The 17,079-nt window shown below is 36.2% G+C and overlaps 1 protein-coding gene across 2 annotated transcripts in view; it reads left to right on the top strand.

Moving 5' to 3' along the window:
• Positions 1–17,079, top strand: part of Ae2 (anion exchange protein Ae2) — a 276,285-nt gene that overhangs the window by 5,283 nt on the left and 253,923 nt on the right. For both annotated transcript variants that reach the window (XM_074172605.1, XM_074172606.1), the window contains exon 2: positions 13,479–13,833. In XM_074172605.1, coding sequence (XP_074028706.1) covers positions 13,762–13,833 — 72 coding nt within the window. In that variant the 5' untranslated portion in view covers positions 13,479–13,761. The remainder of the gene's footprint in view (positions 1–13,478; positions 13,834–17,079) is intronic.

Genomic DNA, 17,079 nt, shown 5'->3' with positions numbered 1-17,079 from the left:
TCGAGTAGGCTCGCCACACTACAAAGCTCTTTCTTCAAGCCTTCTGCATTCTCTAGAAGTTCTTCCTTCAAGCTATTCGAATTCTCTAGAAATTTATCTTCCAAACTTTTCGAATTTTCCAGAAGCTTGTCTTCCAAACTCTTCGAGTTTTCCAGAAGCTTCTCCTCTTCGAATTTTCGCGAAGCTTGTCTTCCAAACTCTTCGAATTTTCTAGAAATTTGTCTTCCAAGCTTTTTGCATTTTCCAGAAGCTTATCTTCAAGGCTTACCGAATTTTGTCGAAGTCCCTCGAGTTTGCTCATTATTGAACTCAAATCACCTCCAGAGACTTCGAATGAATATGTTTCGGGATCTTCTCCTGATTCAATCAAGCTATCCCACAGTCTCCTTTGGAGTACTGATTTCTTTCCGGAAGAATCTAGCTCTGTCTCCTCCAACTCTTACTTCAATTCGGCGACTTTCAAGTCCACTAGGCACACTTTCCTCGAACACATTTTGTCTCTTATTGTCTATTTTCCACAAAACTGAATATGTCCACTTATTTTATTCGACTTCGAAACACTTATTTATTTTCGCAAGTCTGTTTTTCGCGAGAAAGGTCTATCAGTTTATGTTTCCGTAGTCCGGTACTGTCCACTTCGCGAAACACAATGAATCACCAGTCTCTCTGCGCGAAATTTTTATAGTCAATTTCACTGTAATACAAAGACTGTCCACCAAGCGTTCACAAACTTATTTTAAAAATCAACTTCTGATCACCAATTGTAACGAATTAACGAATTACCTGTCTTAAACAAATTTATCTTTAACAGTATTTTGACTATATTGGAATGCTTTTAGGAGCTTCAATTGGTCTGCTGGCACACTATTAAGACACACTAAGTATTTGGTGTCAAACACAAAGTCAAAACCTAGAAGTGATTCGGATAAGTTTGAAATAAAAAAGTCTAGTACCTATAATTTTAAAACTCAAACATTTTGTAGCACATATGCATATTTGATTTCATCATTTCATTGGAACTAAAAATAGTATTTCGAGTTAATTGTGTGTATCCAAATGTAGGATAATTATACATATTATTACAAAATAATTCGGCGAATATCAGATAATAGCTGTGCTAACAGGAAGTCACGATGTATATTTTACTGTTTAACCAGGATAATAAAAAATTATATTTTTAGGAATCGGGTGCTTGGCTGAATGCTTTACCTGTTGCATCTCTTGGAACACTATTAGACGATGAATCTTTCAGAATAGTAGTAGGACTTAGAATGGGTTCATCTATTTGTGTTTCTCATACTTGAGTTTGCGGTGGTATAGTTGATGAGAAAGGTACACATGGTTTGAGTTTCAGGAGAAGTGCAGGGCGTACATCTTGACATCACCAAGTGAACGACATATTGAAACGAGCTATGTTGTCAGCGGATGTTCCTGCAATTCTGGAACCCTTAGGTACCAGTCGAGATGATGGTAAACGACCAGATGGTATGTCTCTCATACCATGGAAATGCGGTAAACCTGTGGTATGGAACTTCACTTGCGTTGACACGGTCGCTGCTTCCCATCTAGCCGAAAGTTTCAAGTCTGCTGGAACTGCAGCATTGTCTGGCGAGAAATTGAAAAGAAAAAAATACCAAAATCTTGGAAACAACTATCTGTTTCATCCAGTAGCTGTTGAAACTTTTGGTATTTATGGCCCGGAGTCTCTGTTATTCGTTCATGAACTTAGAAGGAGAATAGGCCAAGCAACGAAAGATCACCGTTCTACCTCTTTTTTGATAGAATGAATCAGTATTGCTATTCAACGTGGCAATGCTGCTTCAGTACTTGGAACAATTCCTCCTTCACATAATTTTGATGAGATCATGCATTGCCCTAATTTCAGTACGAAACTGAAACCTCTTCGAAACAAGTCGAGATATGTGGATATTCATCAGTCTCCTATCAAGGTTAATCCACAAGTGATTGATCCACCTTCTTCTTTTTCAGTGCGGTCAGTGGACTCAGGTCATTCTTGCCACCCAAATATGAGTTGCAGTCATCGTAGAACTGGTTTTCTTTCAGTAGAAGAGCTTCATGAAGCAAGAGCCGTATCGATCCCTCTACGAAACTCTTCTTCACTTGGAAGGATCGATCACAGCTTGAGAAATGGTTCTTATGGAGATTCTGTGAAACATGTTCTTCCTTACGAATCAGTAGATAGTTGTCCTGAAAATCAAGAGAAGAAAATTGGATTAGATAATTTAGGAAACACTTGCTACATGAATAGCATTTTACAAGTGTTGTTCATGACGAAGAATTTCAAGAACTAAGTTTTAATGATGAACGAGAACGGGAATGTTTCCTACTTACTTATCAAACTCAAACACCTGTTCATGCAGCAGCAGTTTCGTAAGAAGGTATCATCTTTCCCTCCAACCGATTTCCTGGAGTCTTTGAAGTCCACTAGATACGCGTTAGGACAACAAGAGGATTGTTCTGAATTCTTGGGGTTCTTGTTGAATACTCTTCGTGAGCAAAACAATAGCAAAATCAATACTCCTGACCGCTCTGGAATGAATGATTCCGTACTACCCATCTCGTCTTGTGTTTGTAAATCTTTTGTTGGAAAAATCCTCACTTGTTTACTTTGTGGTAAATATTCAAGAAGTACCGAAAACTTATGTGAATTTCTGGAACTTCATCTAGCTTTTCCTAATATGACTAATAACCAGTCTGTGCAAAGCTTATTGTTAAATCATCTGAAAATGGAATTTTTAACAGGTGATGACGTGATGATCGACTGTATTGTCAAACATGCGCCAAACTAACTAACTGTTATAAGGAAAAAAGTATAGCTGAGGCACCAGTCAATCTAATAATAACACTGATGATTTTCAAACAAGACTCAACCTCTAATGGAAGCAAGAAACTCTTTGGTAGGTTCGAAATAGATGAATATTTCAACCTAGCAGACCACTATTATAATATTCATGCAGTCATTGTTCACTGTGGTTCTGGCGTTGAATTTGGTCATTATTACGCCTTGGTTAAAGACGAAACGGACTGGTTTAAGTTTGACGATAGTCGTGTCACGAAGTGTTCTGGCGATGCATTGAATTTATTGGAGCCTCTGGAGACACCCTACATTTTGTTTTATAAGAGAGAGGACATTGTTAGATCAAGATCTTCAGATGATGTGGTGCTGCAGGTTTTTCCGGGTTTTCCTGCAGCTGAAAAAGCAAATGCGCCCCGGAGCGCCAATTAATTTTTATTGTTGTTTTTATTTTATTTTTATCGTTGTTTTAATAAAACTGGTATTAATTTGAGAGTTTTTGAAGATATTTGGGCGAAAAAAATATCTTTGAATTTGTCTGCTATTGATTCGAAAACGTCTATCGAAATTTAAAAATACAGGGCAATTCAGGTTAGAGAAAACTTGGTTATAGTTATAGATTGCCTTAATCTGTTTTCATTTATATACAGGGTGGTTTTCCGAAAATGTACCGCAAGGCATAACTGCCAGGGAGAAAACGTAAAAATCTAAAAACTCATAAAGTTTGTTTATAAGTTCTGGTTCTGTCAGTTTCCAAATAATTTTTCCATGAATTCGTGAAGTTGTGGTCCTCCTGCGTATTCATCCACCTTTTCCCTGCCAAATCATATAGAAACTTTATTATTGTTGACTAGTATGAATAGTATTTATTCACCATCATTGAGTTTCCATTGTTCGAATCTAAATGAACACCGAATAGAGTATCAAATTCTCTTTGCCGTCTATTCATTCAATTCATCCAAGTATGAATGGACCTCGACATGGGCTGTATAGGTGTTTTCCTCTATATGATCTTCGAACCAGCGCTTGTGGAAATTATCGAATGAGGAGTTTTGAATGGGTTAGTGAGTAGGAGAGCTTCGTGAATTAATTCATCGTCTGGATCCTGTATGTTAGGTTTGTACTGGTTCTATGAAATTCAGGTTCTAGGACATCAGGATCATGCTCTCGAGGCTGTTGAGAACTGTTCTCGTTGCTCATGCGCGTTCATGTGGAAATTTGTTTGGGCTATTTTCTAGGATGTGTGTTTATTTATTTGATTTAAATAATTGATGATTGAGGTTAGATAACATTCGAACTGACTACAAGGATACGCTACATAACAAAATGGACATGATCAACAGTATTTTCTAGTCTTCATCTCTTCATATATACGATAGGTGGCACAGTGGTCTCCTCAAAATGCGTTCTGGTTTAACCAAGTGTCCGAGACTATTTCGGACCATGAGATTTTTTGCTTGTACGCATCATGTCTTGCGCAGTTTCCAAACAGTTTCGGATGTTAGAACCAGAACAAACCTGTTATTCGGTGAGCTAATACCGTTAGTTTGGGTAGATTTTATAACTTAGGATATAGTATTTCTCATTGGCAAAGATGTCAATGACTGTAATAACTTCTTTATGGGCTCATACAATTTTTTAAGTTCTAATAAGGAAAGTTGAAGTTCTGTATAGGGAAGAATTTATTCAGTGAATAATTTGGTGGTGCCTAGTCAAGAGTCCCCATAATATGATAAATTATATAACATTTGGATACTATTGAATACATCTTCAAATATATTCCAGGCCGCATACAGTCCTTCTCAAACTATATCAATTAATGAGTCAATGATTCACATCGAGAAACGTAGCGTTTTGAAGCCACACTCATGCATGCTCATGAAGCACATGAAACGATGGTACAGTATTTGGATTCGAGCAGATTAAAGCGGATATGTCTGTGAATTTCAGATATTTTGGAAAACAAATCCTTTTGGAGAAAGTCAAGTCTTATGTAAAGAAACACAAAAATACTACTATCTATAAACAAGAATATCATGAGTATTGAAAATTCATTAATATAATCAAAGTGAAAGAATTTTCGAATGTCATAACTCTAAACAGATATCTCACTCTTCACAATCCATACTCCCACACAAAAATACTTGGCAACTGCTATCAAAATTATTTTCCTTCTCTGTTCACAAAAGCAAAGGCACATAAGTAACTTAATCCATGGAATTATATGATACCGCCATCTTTTAGTTTGAAGCTAAACTAAATTGTGGATAAAACAGACAGACAAAAATGTCAGACATGGCATTTTTGTTAACGTAAACGAAAGCTCAAAAATTTATTATAAATAATTGCCTAGATGATTTGATCAATTACGTCAATCTTTCGATCGATATACATGCTGATTTTGATATCCCAATACTTCACTACTTTACAGTTTTCAGCCAAAGGATATTGATTTGCTCAAGTTTCACATACAGTAAAGGGGGCATACTTGATGACTGGCTCTAAATCAAATTATCTAAAAGAACAATTCGTTCAGGCTTCAGCCTGTCGTTTGCTTCTGCCTAGTTCGAGGAATGAGACTCTGAAAGGAATTATATCTTTGATTATGGGAAATCATCGACTTCATGTGTCTGCAGTGTGCCCGTTTCAATAATTGAAAATCGATTCCGGACCTGGTATCATCAAAAGCAGTGAAGAATCCTGCACTGACACCTGTCGGCTATAAGCCAACGCCCTTCGTGGTATTAACCAGGGAAGTAGTTGTTTTCTGATAGGTGTCAGTCCATTAACCTACAGTGTAGGTGAGTTGAGACTGGCCTAAACGAATTGTTCTTTTAGATAATTTGATGTACAGCCAGTCTTCAGTCTATGTGAAGTTTTTTACCTCATACGTGGAGTTGGGCGATTAGGATATGCGGTTGGTTACTTCTTTCACGGGCAGATGGGACGATGACAAATATGTTGTTTGTCGTTCTCTTCAGCCTAGTTCGAGAAATGATACTCTGAGAGGATTTCAATTTTCAATTATGGAAAATCATCGACTTGATGTTGATGATGGACACTACTTTGCACTGACGAGAGGCAAAATAGCCTGAAGCCGATCTGCCAGTGTGCCCGTACTAATAATTGAAAATCGATTCCGGCAGTTGTATCGCCAAAAGCATATGCAGGAATAACTTCAGTGAAGAATCCTGCACTGACACCTGTGTGATATAATCCAACTCTCTTCGTGGTATTAGCCAGGGGAGTAGTTGTTTTCTGATGTGTCAGTCCATTAACCTACAGTGTAGGCGAGTTGAGACTGGCCAAAAAGAATTTTTCTTTTGGATAATTTGATTTGCTAACGATTCAAACCGGTTTAGAACATGTAGCTTACATAGTGTGTTTTCCTACCCAAACAAACTATTTGAGATGGTTAAGTTTAAATTATTCAATTCCGGTCAGAATACACTTAATTACAACTTTTCACCAATCAGAATCAAGAAAGCGTCATTGATATGGTTCAGAGTATCAAATTGACCATTTAGATTAAATATTTTGACAATGTATTTCCTTTGATTTGTTCAGTAAACCGGATATTCACTTCCACAGGATGAATGGTACATCTCTAGATTTGCTTATAGATTCGTTTTTAACTTTAGATATTTGTTTTTTGTTAAAAAACTATGACCATATTAGATAAAAGGCATTTCCTGAAGAGCTATCACTCGGCTATTTTTGCATCAATTCAAAAGTAAATACCGAAAAAATCGGTTGTGAATAATATTCATGAATAAACGATATTGAATTTGATGTTGCGTAGCACCTAGCATTGAAGTTTAGGATAGCTGAATAACAAATTTAATTCACTGTTTTTTTTTTGTTACTCGCTCGGTAATTCTCATCAACTGCCATACCTTTTTTGATTGCCGATTCCAAAATAAGACCTTGAACTATTTCCATCTCAATATTACAAACAGAAGACATGGTATATTTGAAAAATGAACCGTTGAAAGTTATAGAATTTCACCAATTATCAAACCAATATCAGGACTTTTGTTTGATATACACGGACGCATCAAAAACGGAGGAAGGAGTAGGAGCGGCTTTCATAAGTTCTGATTAGAGGGCCTTCTTCAAATTACCCAAAGAGAGTAGTTATAGTACAGCTATAGTACAGAGTACTATAGCTGTACTATATAAATAGTAAATTTCGTCGAAGTAGGAAATCTGAAAGAATGCCTTATTCTGACAGACTCGCTAAATACACTTGAGGCAACTAAAGAACTGTACACCCACCACCCCATCATACTCCTCATAAAAAGATCTATACAATAACTTTGAATGAAGAATCGCAAACAAAGTAGCAAAAGAAGCTATTACCAATCCGATTACAGCAACAGAACTTCAAGTTTCGTATCAAGATATGAAACCCCTTTTACAAAAATATCCTCTCCAACTGTTGGCAATGCCATTGGAACGAATCATGTTCAGAATTATCCAGCATCAAGTCATCGGTTCTACCATGGAAGAACATACCTATAAACAGACAAAAACAAGTACCTAATCTTATCACGACTTCGACTGAATTCGAGAGACTCCATACTTTTAGAAAGCGCGGTTCACTTAAAAAACAAATGTAAGTTAAAATATAGGATGTTTGTTATATTCAAACCTCTGTGGTATTATCAGGCATATTAATGATTATAATGGGGAATGTTCCTCCTGACGAAAAATAAGTAGTTTTCATAAAAGAGCTCTAAAACAACGCATTTTAAACTTATAATTTCAACCTTTTTCTTTAAAAAATTATTTATATACTTAAAAAAGACGAATAAAATAATGCAAACATTTAAAGGGATTCGTTTCTATTTCACCATTTGGCAACATCGGTTATAGCTAATAAAGGACAATGAATCTGTTACCTGTATGAGACAAACAAAGATGACATATTTCAGAGGCGTGCTGTTCTGTTTACCTATGTTTCGAGTTCCGAGACATTCTGTGACATATGACATTTTGTGCACCTAACCTATCCTCCTATATATAAATAAATAACAAAACAACTGTTGTTTATGTGGCTTGTGGAGGTGGTATTGAACTATAATTTATATTTTGCCTCAATTGTTGATTTATAAAGATACATTTCCTTTTTTGAAGTAGAATATCTAGGTACGAATAAATTAATTGAACTTGATATAGGCGCTGTTGCCAATATGTAAATTAGAAACAAATCCCTTTAAAAATTAAAACCCGACATTTGAAACATCAATTTGAATACTTTTCGAAGTGAATTTAAAAAACTCATGAATTAAACTCAAATTCATTTTGTTCAAGCTTGCATTTGCTGTAATAACCCAAATTGAGGAATATTCCCCATTGTATGAACTTGACTTATAAACAGCCCGTGCCAGTTACGAAGAAGTGAATTGATACCGATCCAGTCAATAAATATATTATTTGTCGAAAATAACACAAAAAATCAATTTCGTTTTAGTTTGGTGGAATTTGGTTACTGTAGCTATAAAGTTTTAAAAAACAATTTTTTATGTATTAGATTTTTTTTTATTTCTTAGAAACGCCTGCCAACCCTGTTCATCAATTTACGGAAAACATGCTCAAAATTAACGTAATTGTTGACTACAAACTTTGTTATCGAATAGTTTTTATATCCTCTAATCAAGGAAATACTGTTTTGTTACAAACAAAACAAATCAAAAGGAAGAATTATAATGTCATTAGAATTGCTCATTACAATTTCACATTCAAAAACGTCTAGACTGGGGTATGACTTTTAGTAAATTATATACAATAACTAGAAAATTAGATATAGTTACTGTGACAACACGGTTTGATTAATGATCATTAGAATTCAATTCACTAATAGGCTTTATATAACCGAGTTAGAACGACATGTAACTTAGTTTCACGCAATCTCGATAACATCGTTCCATATATGTGAGTTGGTTCGTGAAGTAGCTGTTCACTGGTGAACATTTTTAATTTTTTTAATTGCCTATATATCTCAAATGTTCTAAAACTTTTTAGTAATTAGTTATCAGATTGATCTGAAGACATATTCATTGCAGCCTATTGATTTATAACCGCTGAATTAAACCGGAACAAAATAGCGATTGAAAACTCTTCATTTCGAGTATGTTTTAAACTCACAGCATTACATCGAGTCCACCGCACACCCTCAAAAGGTTTTCAGGAAACTTTAAGAAAGAAAAAGAAAAACTTTGGGAAGGTTGGGGTTGCAGGACATAATCTAGGTTTAGGATGGCGCATTCACTTTACAGATTGGAAAAAATCCTATAGCACTGCCTTCAGCACTTCAAGGACGTTTTTACCGTTGAAATTATCCCGTCTGTCACAGGGAGATTATACGGAAATTTATTTGAAACTTCCTCCAGCAACACTAAATCTTCAATCAACTCAAACCAGTCAGCATCATTCAACGCCAAAGTATTAGGCTGTTTCAGAAGTTTTGTCTGTTTTTATTAGTCTACTCCAAACACTAGTATATCAGTACTTATTCAATTTAACCGAAATAAGCGTCATTTGTGTCTCCAAAAAGGTATGTTTTTTTTAAATATAATTTAATAGCCTCAGGGTATGCTTAGCGACAGATCTCCATGTAATATGTCAGCAAGATTCCAGAGATGGTCCAATAACATAACAAGTTGCTGGGGTGTGTAAAAATGTCAACTCCAAAATAGAGTTCCAAATTTTTGAGAAGCCTTTGCTAGGCTACCAGTATAATTACGACATATGTCATGCCTTGACATCATCGTGTCCGGTTCTGCACAGAGGAAAGTAATGTTTGAGTTTTCTTTGAATTAAATTTCTTCCATGTTACTGTCATCCCAAGCTGAGGTTTTTCCTGAGCAATAGACCTCCCATGTGCAACATTGAGTTCCATTATAAGTTTGGGATGAAAGGAAATAGAGATATCTGATTTTCTTACCGGATATTACCTTAATATCCGGTATAACAATATAGATAACAAATTTTAACATTCAAACAAATATTACAGTAACTAAATACATATCTTCTTTAATGGATGGATTTATTTGGTGTTGTGTTGACACTATTGCTGTAGGTCATGCCCGAAAAAAAGTAACGCCGGCCGCCACTGGTAACCACAAACCAAACGTGACGTAGCTAATAGCGCGGGAATGCCCAATGTTCCATGCCGTTCGAGAAGCAGCAAGAACTTCGGCGAAAATTCTACGATGTTCGACTAAGATATTTAAGCGCTGGTGGCGGGCATATCGAGACAGTCAAGTGAAAGATATAGTGCGGTACGCGAAGCGATTTAGTAAGGCGATAGACATTCAAATAATAGTAAAATTTTAACTGAAGTGTTTGTTGTAATTAAAATGAAATAACGTTAGTTAAGTTTGATTATTCAGTTTAGTCAATTATTGGTAAACCCACGAGGAAAAACGTAACACTATGAAGGGATTGCGATACAAATGACGGTACATCAGAACAACACAAAGTCCACCAATAATAAAGGAATTTGAAAGATGTTAGAAACGGAAATCACTATGATGTCTTGACATGGGTAATATAATAGAATTGAGAAGTTTAGAAACTTCCAATTACTAAATGAAAGATTTCAATAGCAGTCTATTAAAATTTCAATTGAGAAATTATTTTTTATAGTTTTTAGTTTTACCGAATAAGCATAGACTTGTCAGAAAATATATCTTTTGTTTTATAAGGTAAATAATTTATAATAAATCAAAATAATTGCAGTACAAAGAACAATATATTCGATGAACAAGTGTACGTATTTCGTTGTTGATAAAAAGATTATGAGCGATTAGAGACAATTTTCAAACAACAAATTATAATGTTGATAAGAAAACATGTTTGAAATGTTTCGCGACTGCTAATCATAATAATTATTATTATTACTCAAGTAAACTATTTACTTTGTAGATAGTAAGCAAGTACAACTGACACTTCACTAAGAGATTAACTAACAACTTTTCAACAATAAAACTAAAATAAACTTACTCAAATGAAGAACACAGAAGTTTAACAATGAAGTTAACAAAAACGAAGCTATCTCAAATTAAAAATACAATTCGACTGTACGTTAACTTGGATCCGTATAAACGTGCGTTAGGTCGATCTCCAACCGCAGTGTCAATGTTTTGAAAACGCTCAATAGTTTACTGTTGAAGCGTGAATTCATAATCTGCGTCGGTATAAGTTATATCCGGTAAGAAAATCAACAAACTCCACCACAAAAAATAACAAAGTATTTGAAAAATTGTGGGATACATTTTGCCACAACTTCAACTTAATGGACATTGAGGGCATTCAAACTTCTCTCCTACCTAGAAAAAAGTAACTTATGAGTTTCCACAGTATTGCACTTATTTATATGCAAAGGACCGATAAGGTCTGTGAAATAAACTGCGAAACTACCTTTTTTGTCTTGCTCGACTAATTTGTTGATACGATAAGCGTTTCGAATTCGTTGTAACCAAGGTTGTTCGAGTTCGATGGAACTGAGTAGTCGAAATATTGCAGTTTTATAGACTATATGATTCGATTCGATGTTATGTAACTGAGCTGGATATAACTGTTAGGAGAAATGGACTGTTTGATGGCCTTCGATTGAATGTATGTACTGCAAATTTGACTCGTTTTGACATTCAGATACATTGTTGAGTACTTCCGATGAACTATGATACTGTTCAATAGTAATGTAGTTGATAAAATGGTTAGGCATTTCGCGGCTGAGGGTATCACTATTTTTATTCGGGTTTGAAGGTTGTCGATTTTTGGAATTTCTTCCTGACGTTTCTCTGACGCGAGTAGCTAGCTTCTTCAGAGGTTTATACATTCTTAGTAATCTCCGTCAATCAGTCTCCGATGACGGAGATAATAGTAATAACACTCGTTATTACTGTTAGACTAGTTCAGGGACGCCACATTTTAAACAGAAAACAAAAATTTTAAGTAATTATAACTGCTCCAATATCGAATTTCAACATTCAAATCGCGATCAGTTCCTGAACTGAACACGACGGCGATAACGTAGGCCGCATTCCACGATTTCTATTCGTCACCGTAATATGACTTCAAATTTAAATTTATGATTCTTCAGCCGATCATTAAACCCGTCTAGTAAAAATTACCCAATATCCGCCAAGTCTACTACAGTCCACCTGTAGTAGTTTGCTGCCGGTTCATTTCTATGTATTTGTGTTTTTGACCTTTGAGAGTGCCGACAACTTTAGAAGTGTACACAGTCATTTACTTCGACTATACTAATAAAATATCCGTTTTGATATCAGTAGATTATTTCAAAGTACTTTGATACTCTCAATCTTCACAAGTAATTTTCTTTTTGTAGGGATCAGCAGAAAAGCTTCCAAACTTCTTTTCTGCAATTTAAGCAATAGAACTTGTGCAGTACTATATTGTGGAAAAATTTCGAATTTTTTTTATTTCGAGTGAAAGCATTCGAATGACCTAGAAATATTTCACATATAGTCGGTGGGCACATAACCTATAAATAGTCATCTCTCGGAGAAATAGTCCAGTCATCACCCGAAGACGATTGTGGATACTAACAATCGAAACGTCGTGAAGTAACTTTTATAATTGTCCATTTTCAATTCCTTGCTTAATTTTTATTTTATTGTAATGCCATTTCAGAGTTTCTTTGCTTAATATAATTGTTATTTTCAGATATTCATTTAATATTATCATATTAGACAATGGAAGTCAGAACTATTTTTTTCAAGGATAAAACACAAGGACTACTGGAAAATCCTCAAGGCGCTCTAAGAGCGGTGCCTGTGCGAAAGTTGCGATTTACTTTGGATTTGAATCATTGGAGATTAAATCCATATGGAAAACGGTCCCTTTTCTGGATGGGACCCAGCAGCTTCAGGGAATGATTAGGGGCGGAGCTCCATACATGAGAACAGTATTCCAAAGAATGTCTAATCTGAGCTTTATAAAGCATCAAAACTTGCTGAGGTATATATAGTTTTCTGGTTCGGAACAGGGTTCCAAGCTTTTGAGAAGCAGTCTTCACAATTCCAGCGACATGATTATGCCAAGACATATTGTGTCGTCCATTTTAACCTCCATCAAACTTATCGAAGCAGAAAGCGGAATTGTCTGCCCTGACATTATTAAATCCGGTTCGGAAACATTTACCTTTTTGGAGAAAACCGATACCTGGGTTTTTTGTGGCATTGAATTGAACCTGGTTACTTTCGCCCCATTTCGAAATCCCTTCTATATCCTCATTAAGATAGGAAACCTTCTGCTGCCTGTGAAATTCATATCATTCAATAATTTTTCTCTACGTCATTCTGGATCCGTTGATCTATCACTCATGTTTTTGTGAGTTTCATTAGTTTTGAAGTTGAACGCGAGTTTCAACTTGTGAACTTAGGGTATCATAGTTATTTTCCGTTGGTATATTGTTTTGGAAACTAATATCTCCAATTTATTTCACGCTGATAATAGTACTTACAGAATATCACTTTTAATGACTCAGATTTATCAGTGCCTTAGGTTTCAATATTGATTCTCATTAGAGTATTACATTTCTAGACTGGATTAAATCATTTCATAATCCTTATCGCCTCTAATCCCTAACCTATAAATAAGTACTGACACATAATTTTCTTTTTTTCAGATATCGATCCTGATACATTAGTACCAACAAGACGGATTCGTACGCGTTGCATCTCTCATACCTGAAATTTCAATTCGAGACGGTCAACTTGGGATACCCCATGCGTTTTCAGGTTCTGTTCGCCATCACTAGATTGGGACGATCGCCTAGGAAAAAAATGTGCGGATTTATTTCACCGTAACTTTATTGATTTGTGTTTATATGTAGATATTGTTTACCGTTTTCGTAGTTATTAGACATTTGTTGTGTTTCGTCGGTAGTGGTACAAAGAAATATTGCGAAAATGAATAATGCGCAGAAGAACAATTTGAGGAAATTCTCGTTTCTTGGGTTCCAGCATAAGCCGTTATTGAGGGTGAGTTTATCATTTTTTGTTCAGTGTATTTGTCCGCTGCAATCGCACGGACAATGCATTATTCAATTAAATTCAAGTATTTGATGGATAAGGTTTTTTGAAAGCAAAGGCCTATTCAAATAATTAGGTCATCTAAAAGACCAATTCGTTCAGGCCATTCTCTCCCTACACTGTAGGTTAATGGACTGACACCTATCTTCTCCTGGCTAATACCATGAAGGGCGTTGGATTATATCCGACAGGTGTCAGTGCAGGATTCTTCACAGAAGTTATTCCTGTATATGCTGTTGGCGATACAACTCCCGCAATAGATTTTCAATTATTGGAACACACTTGCAGACCGGTTTCGGGCTGTTTGGCCACTCGTCAGTGCAAGGTAGTGTATATCATCAACATAAAGTCGATGATTTCCGATAATTGAAAATCGAATTCCTTCAGAATATCATTCCTCGAACTAGGCTGAAGCGGACAACAAACAACAGGTTTGTCATCGCCCCATCTGCCTGTGAACGAGTTAACCAACCACATATCCGAAATTTGACCAATTCCTCATATAAGGAAAGAAAACTTTTCACATATAGTATTAGCCAGGAGAGTAGTTGTTTTCTGATAGGTGTCAGTCCATCAACCTACAGTGTAGGGAGTTGAGACTGGCCTGAACGAAGTATTCCTTTAGGTCAGGTTTCGTAACCTTGGGGTAATTACCCCTGCAGGGGTAAAACGGCAATTCTAGGGGGGCAATAGAATTGGCACAGAAAAGTATTAAAATAATTAACAAAATAATAGTACAGCAGCACGGCGCTCTTATGCGCGCGGCTGACGGTGACGGCGGGTGATCGGTGGTGTGGGAGGGGTGAAGCACGGCTTCGATGTGGCTAGCGGCGGCGGCCGGGCCGGCGACGCGCGCCGATCGTTTCATTTTGAATTACTCAACCTTACGCTAAATGCACACACACCGATTTTGGACGGTCGATTTTATACCGGTCGTCCAAATTCCAATAGTGAACCACATGTGGGAACGGGACCTGGCACACACGCCGACCGGTGATCGGCGTCGGCCGTCCACAATCGGTGTGTGTGGGCAATTAGCCTTAGGAAGAACATGCGTTTTATTTGTTCGCAGAACCGCATCGCAGAAATTTTTTGGATTGTTCAAATTTAAAGGTAAGCAGCGTTTTTTAATATTGTCACGAGTGATTTGTTCACATTACGTATACATGTATTTGTTGACTTTTGTTTTAGGTACCTACAGGGGTTTTTGATGGCTTCTACCCTTCTACTTCATCTGGCAAAAAGCGCACTTATAAAGAAACAATGGGGTCTCTCAAGTATAGTGGACAAGAATATAGCAAAGCCTCAGTGTGGTTTATGTAATAAAGTGCTTAATCCAGAAAGCATGAAACCGAGTAAATTAAAAGAACATTTTGGTAAAGTTCACAAGGAGTTCGCAAATAAAAATATAGATTAAAAAAAACGGAGAAGGTTCTGAAGTCTTCACGATTGGATTCTACAGATAATATGCAGAAAGCAAATGAATCGTGTCTTTAAGCTTCACACAAAATTGCTTATGGCATTGTAATTAATGAAAAAACACAAACTAGAGCAGAGAACCTCATCAAACCTTTTTTGTGTGATGCAGTATCACTCGTTATTGGTGAGCAATATGAAGCTAAGATTAAACAAATCTCACTCTCAAATACTACTGTTCAAAGTCGCATTTGTGAAATGAGTGCCGATATTCTAGCAACCATTATTGCTGAAATAAAGGAAAGTCCTATATTTACGCTGCAGTTGGACGAGTCACACAGATGTTGCTTCGTGTTTACAATTATTGGTGTTTACACGATACATTAAAGATGATGATGTAAAGGAGGAACATTTGTTCTGCAAGTCTTTGCCCACTACTATTCGCGGCGAAGACGTATTTCAAACGTTAAAAGAGTTTATTGAGAAAAATGGCCTGGACTGGTTAAAGCTGGTTGGTGTTTGTACAGATGGGGCGCCTTCCATGATGGGCATCCGTTCTGGATTTCAAGTACTCGTGAAACAAGTTGCTCCTCCATTTTTCGGCTATCATTGCTTGATACACCGTTACGCTTTGGCTGTGAAGACGCTTCCACCATTCCACCAGATTTGCTACATACGTTAAGTAACATAGTAAAAATTGTTAATCACATTCGAGGCAGCAGCGCTACGAACTCAAGATTATTCAAAATGTTGTGCAATGAAGTTGGTGCTACATTTAATGCTGTTTTTTACCATACAGAGGTACGTTGGTCATCAAGAGGGAAAGTTCTAAGTAGGGTTTACGAACTACGAGAAGAAATTGGATTGTTTTTTGAAAATCAGAGAACACAAAAAGAAAAAGAATATTGTGCAAAAATCAAAGACCAATCATTTGTAGCAAAGACGGCGTACCTTGCTGATTTTTTCAGTGAAATTATTAGTATGAATATTTCACTGCAAGGAAATACCTAAAACAAACATTTTGACGTTGCAGAATAAAATCGCAAGTTTTTTGCGTAAATTGGAACTTTACCAACGTAGAGTCCAAACTGGCGATGTGTTAATGTTCACACAACTAAGTGAGCAATTAGTAAATACTAAACAAGACAAAATCACGTTTGAAAATTCCGTGGTTCAACATTTAACTGCTGTGATAGACTCACTGAAGCAATCTTTTCCGAACATGGATAGTCGTGAGTCCTAATCCTGGATTTTAAGACCATTTTCAGCTGCAGAATATCCTAATATAGCTGACAGAGATTAAAAAATGTTGATTCCATTTGCTGCAGCTTAAAGATGTGAAACTGTTTTCTCGACTCTTATTACATTAAAAACAAAAGCCAGAAACCGTCTGAATGTGGAGCATGACATGAGATGCGCGTTGAGTGAAACCGAACCTAATGTTAAACTTGCGAATGCAAAGCAATATCAACCTTCACACTAGTTAAGTCCGAGATTTATATATTACTAGTTACCTAAACGTGCAATTTCTTACCTAATAAAGATATTTTTGTTCGAATTTGTGTTTTTGAATTTTTGAATTTTAAATTAGCTAGGGGTAAACTCAATTCCCATATTTGTTCACAGGGGTAGTGATATTGAAAAGGTTAGGAACCACTGCTTTAGATGATTTGATTTATAGCTAGTCTTCAAGTATGCCCACTGACTATATGTCAAATAATTAGGTGTTTACGAGGGTGTTCTGAAAAGTTTCCGTCCTAACAAAGATACAAAATATTT

This window comes from Leptinotarsa decemlineata, unplaced genomic scaffold (genome assembly GCF_025532065.1).
Source record: "Leptinotarsa decemlineata unplaced genomic scaffold, Ldec_3_MD MMD2_tig00000133_RagTag_RagTag, whole genome shotgun sequence".
NCBI lineage: Eukaryota > Metazoa > Arthropoda > Insecta > Coleoptera > Chrysomelidae > Leptinotarsa > Leptinotarsa decemlineata.
Note: the sequence above shows the minus strand (reverse complement) of the source record. Positions and strands in the feature narration are given on the sequence as shown.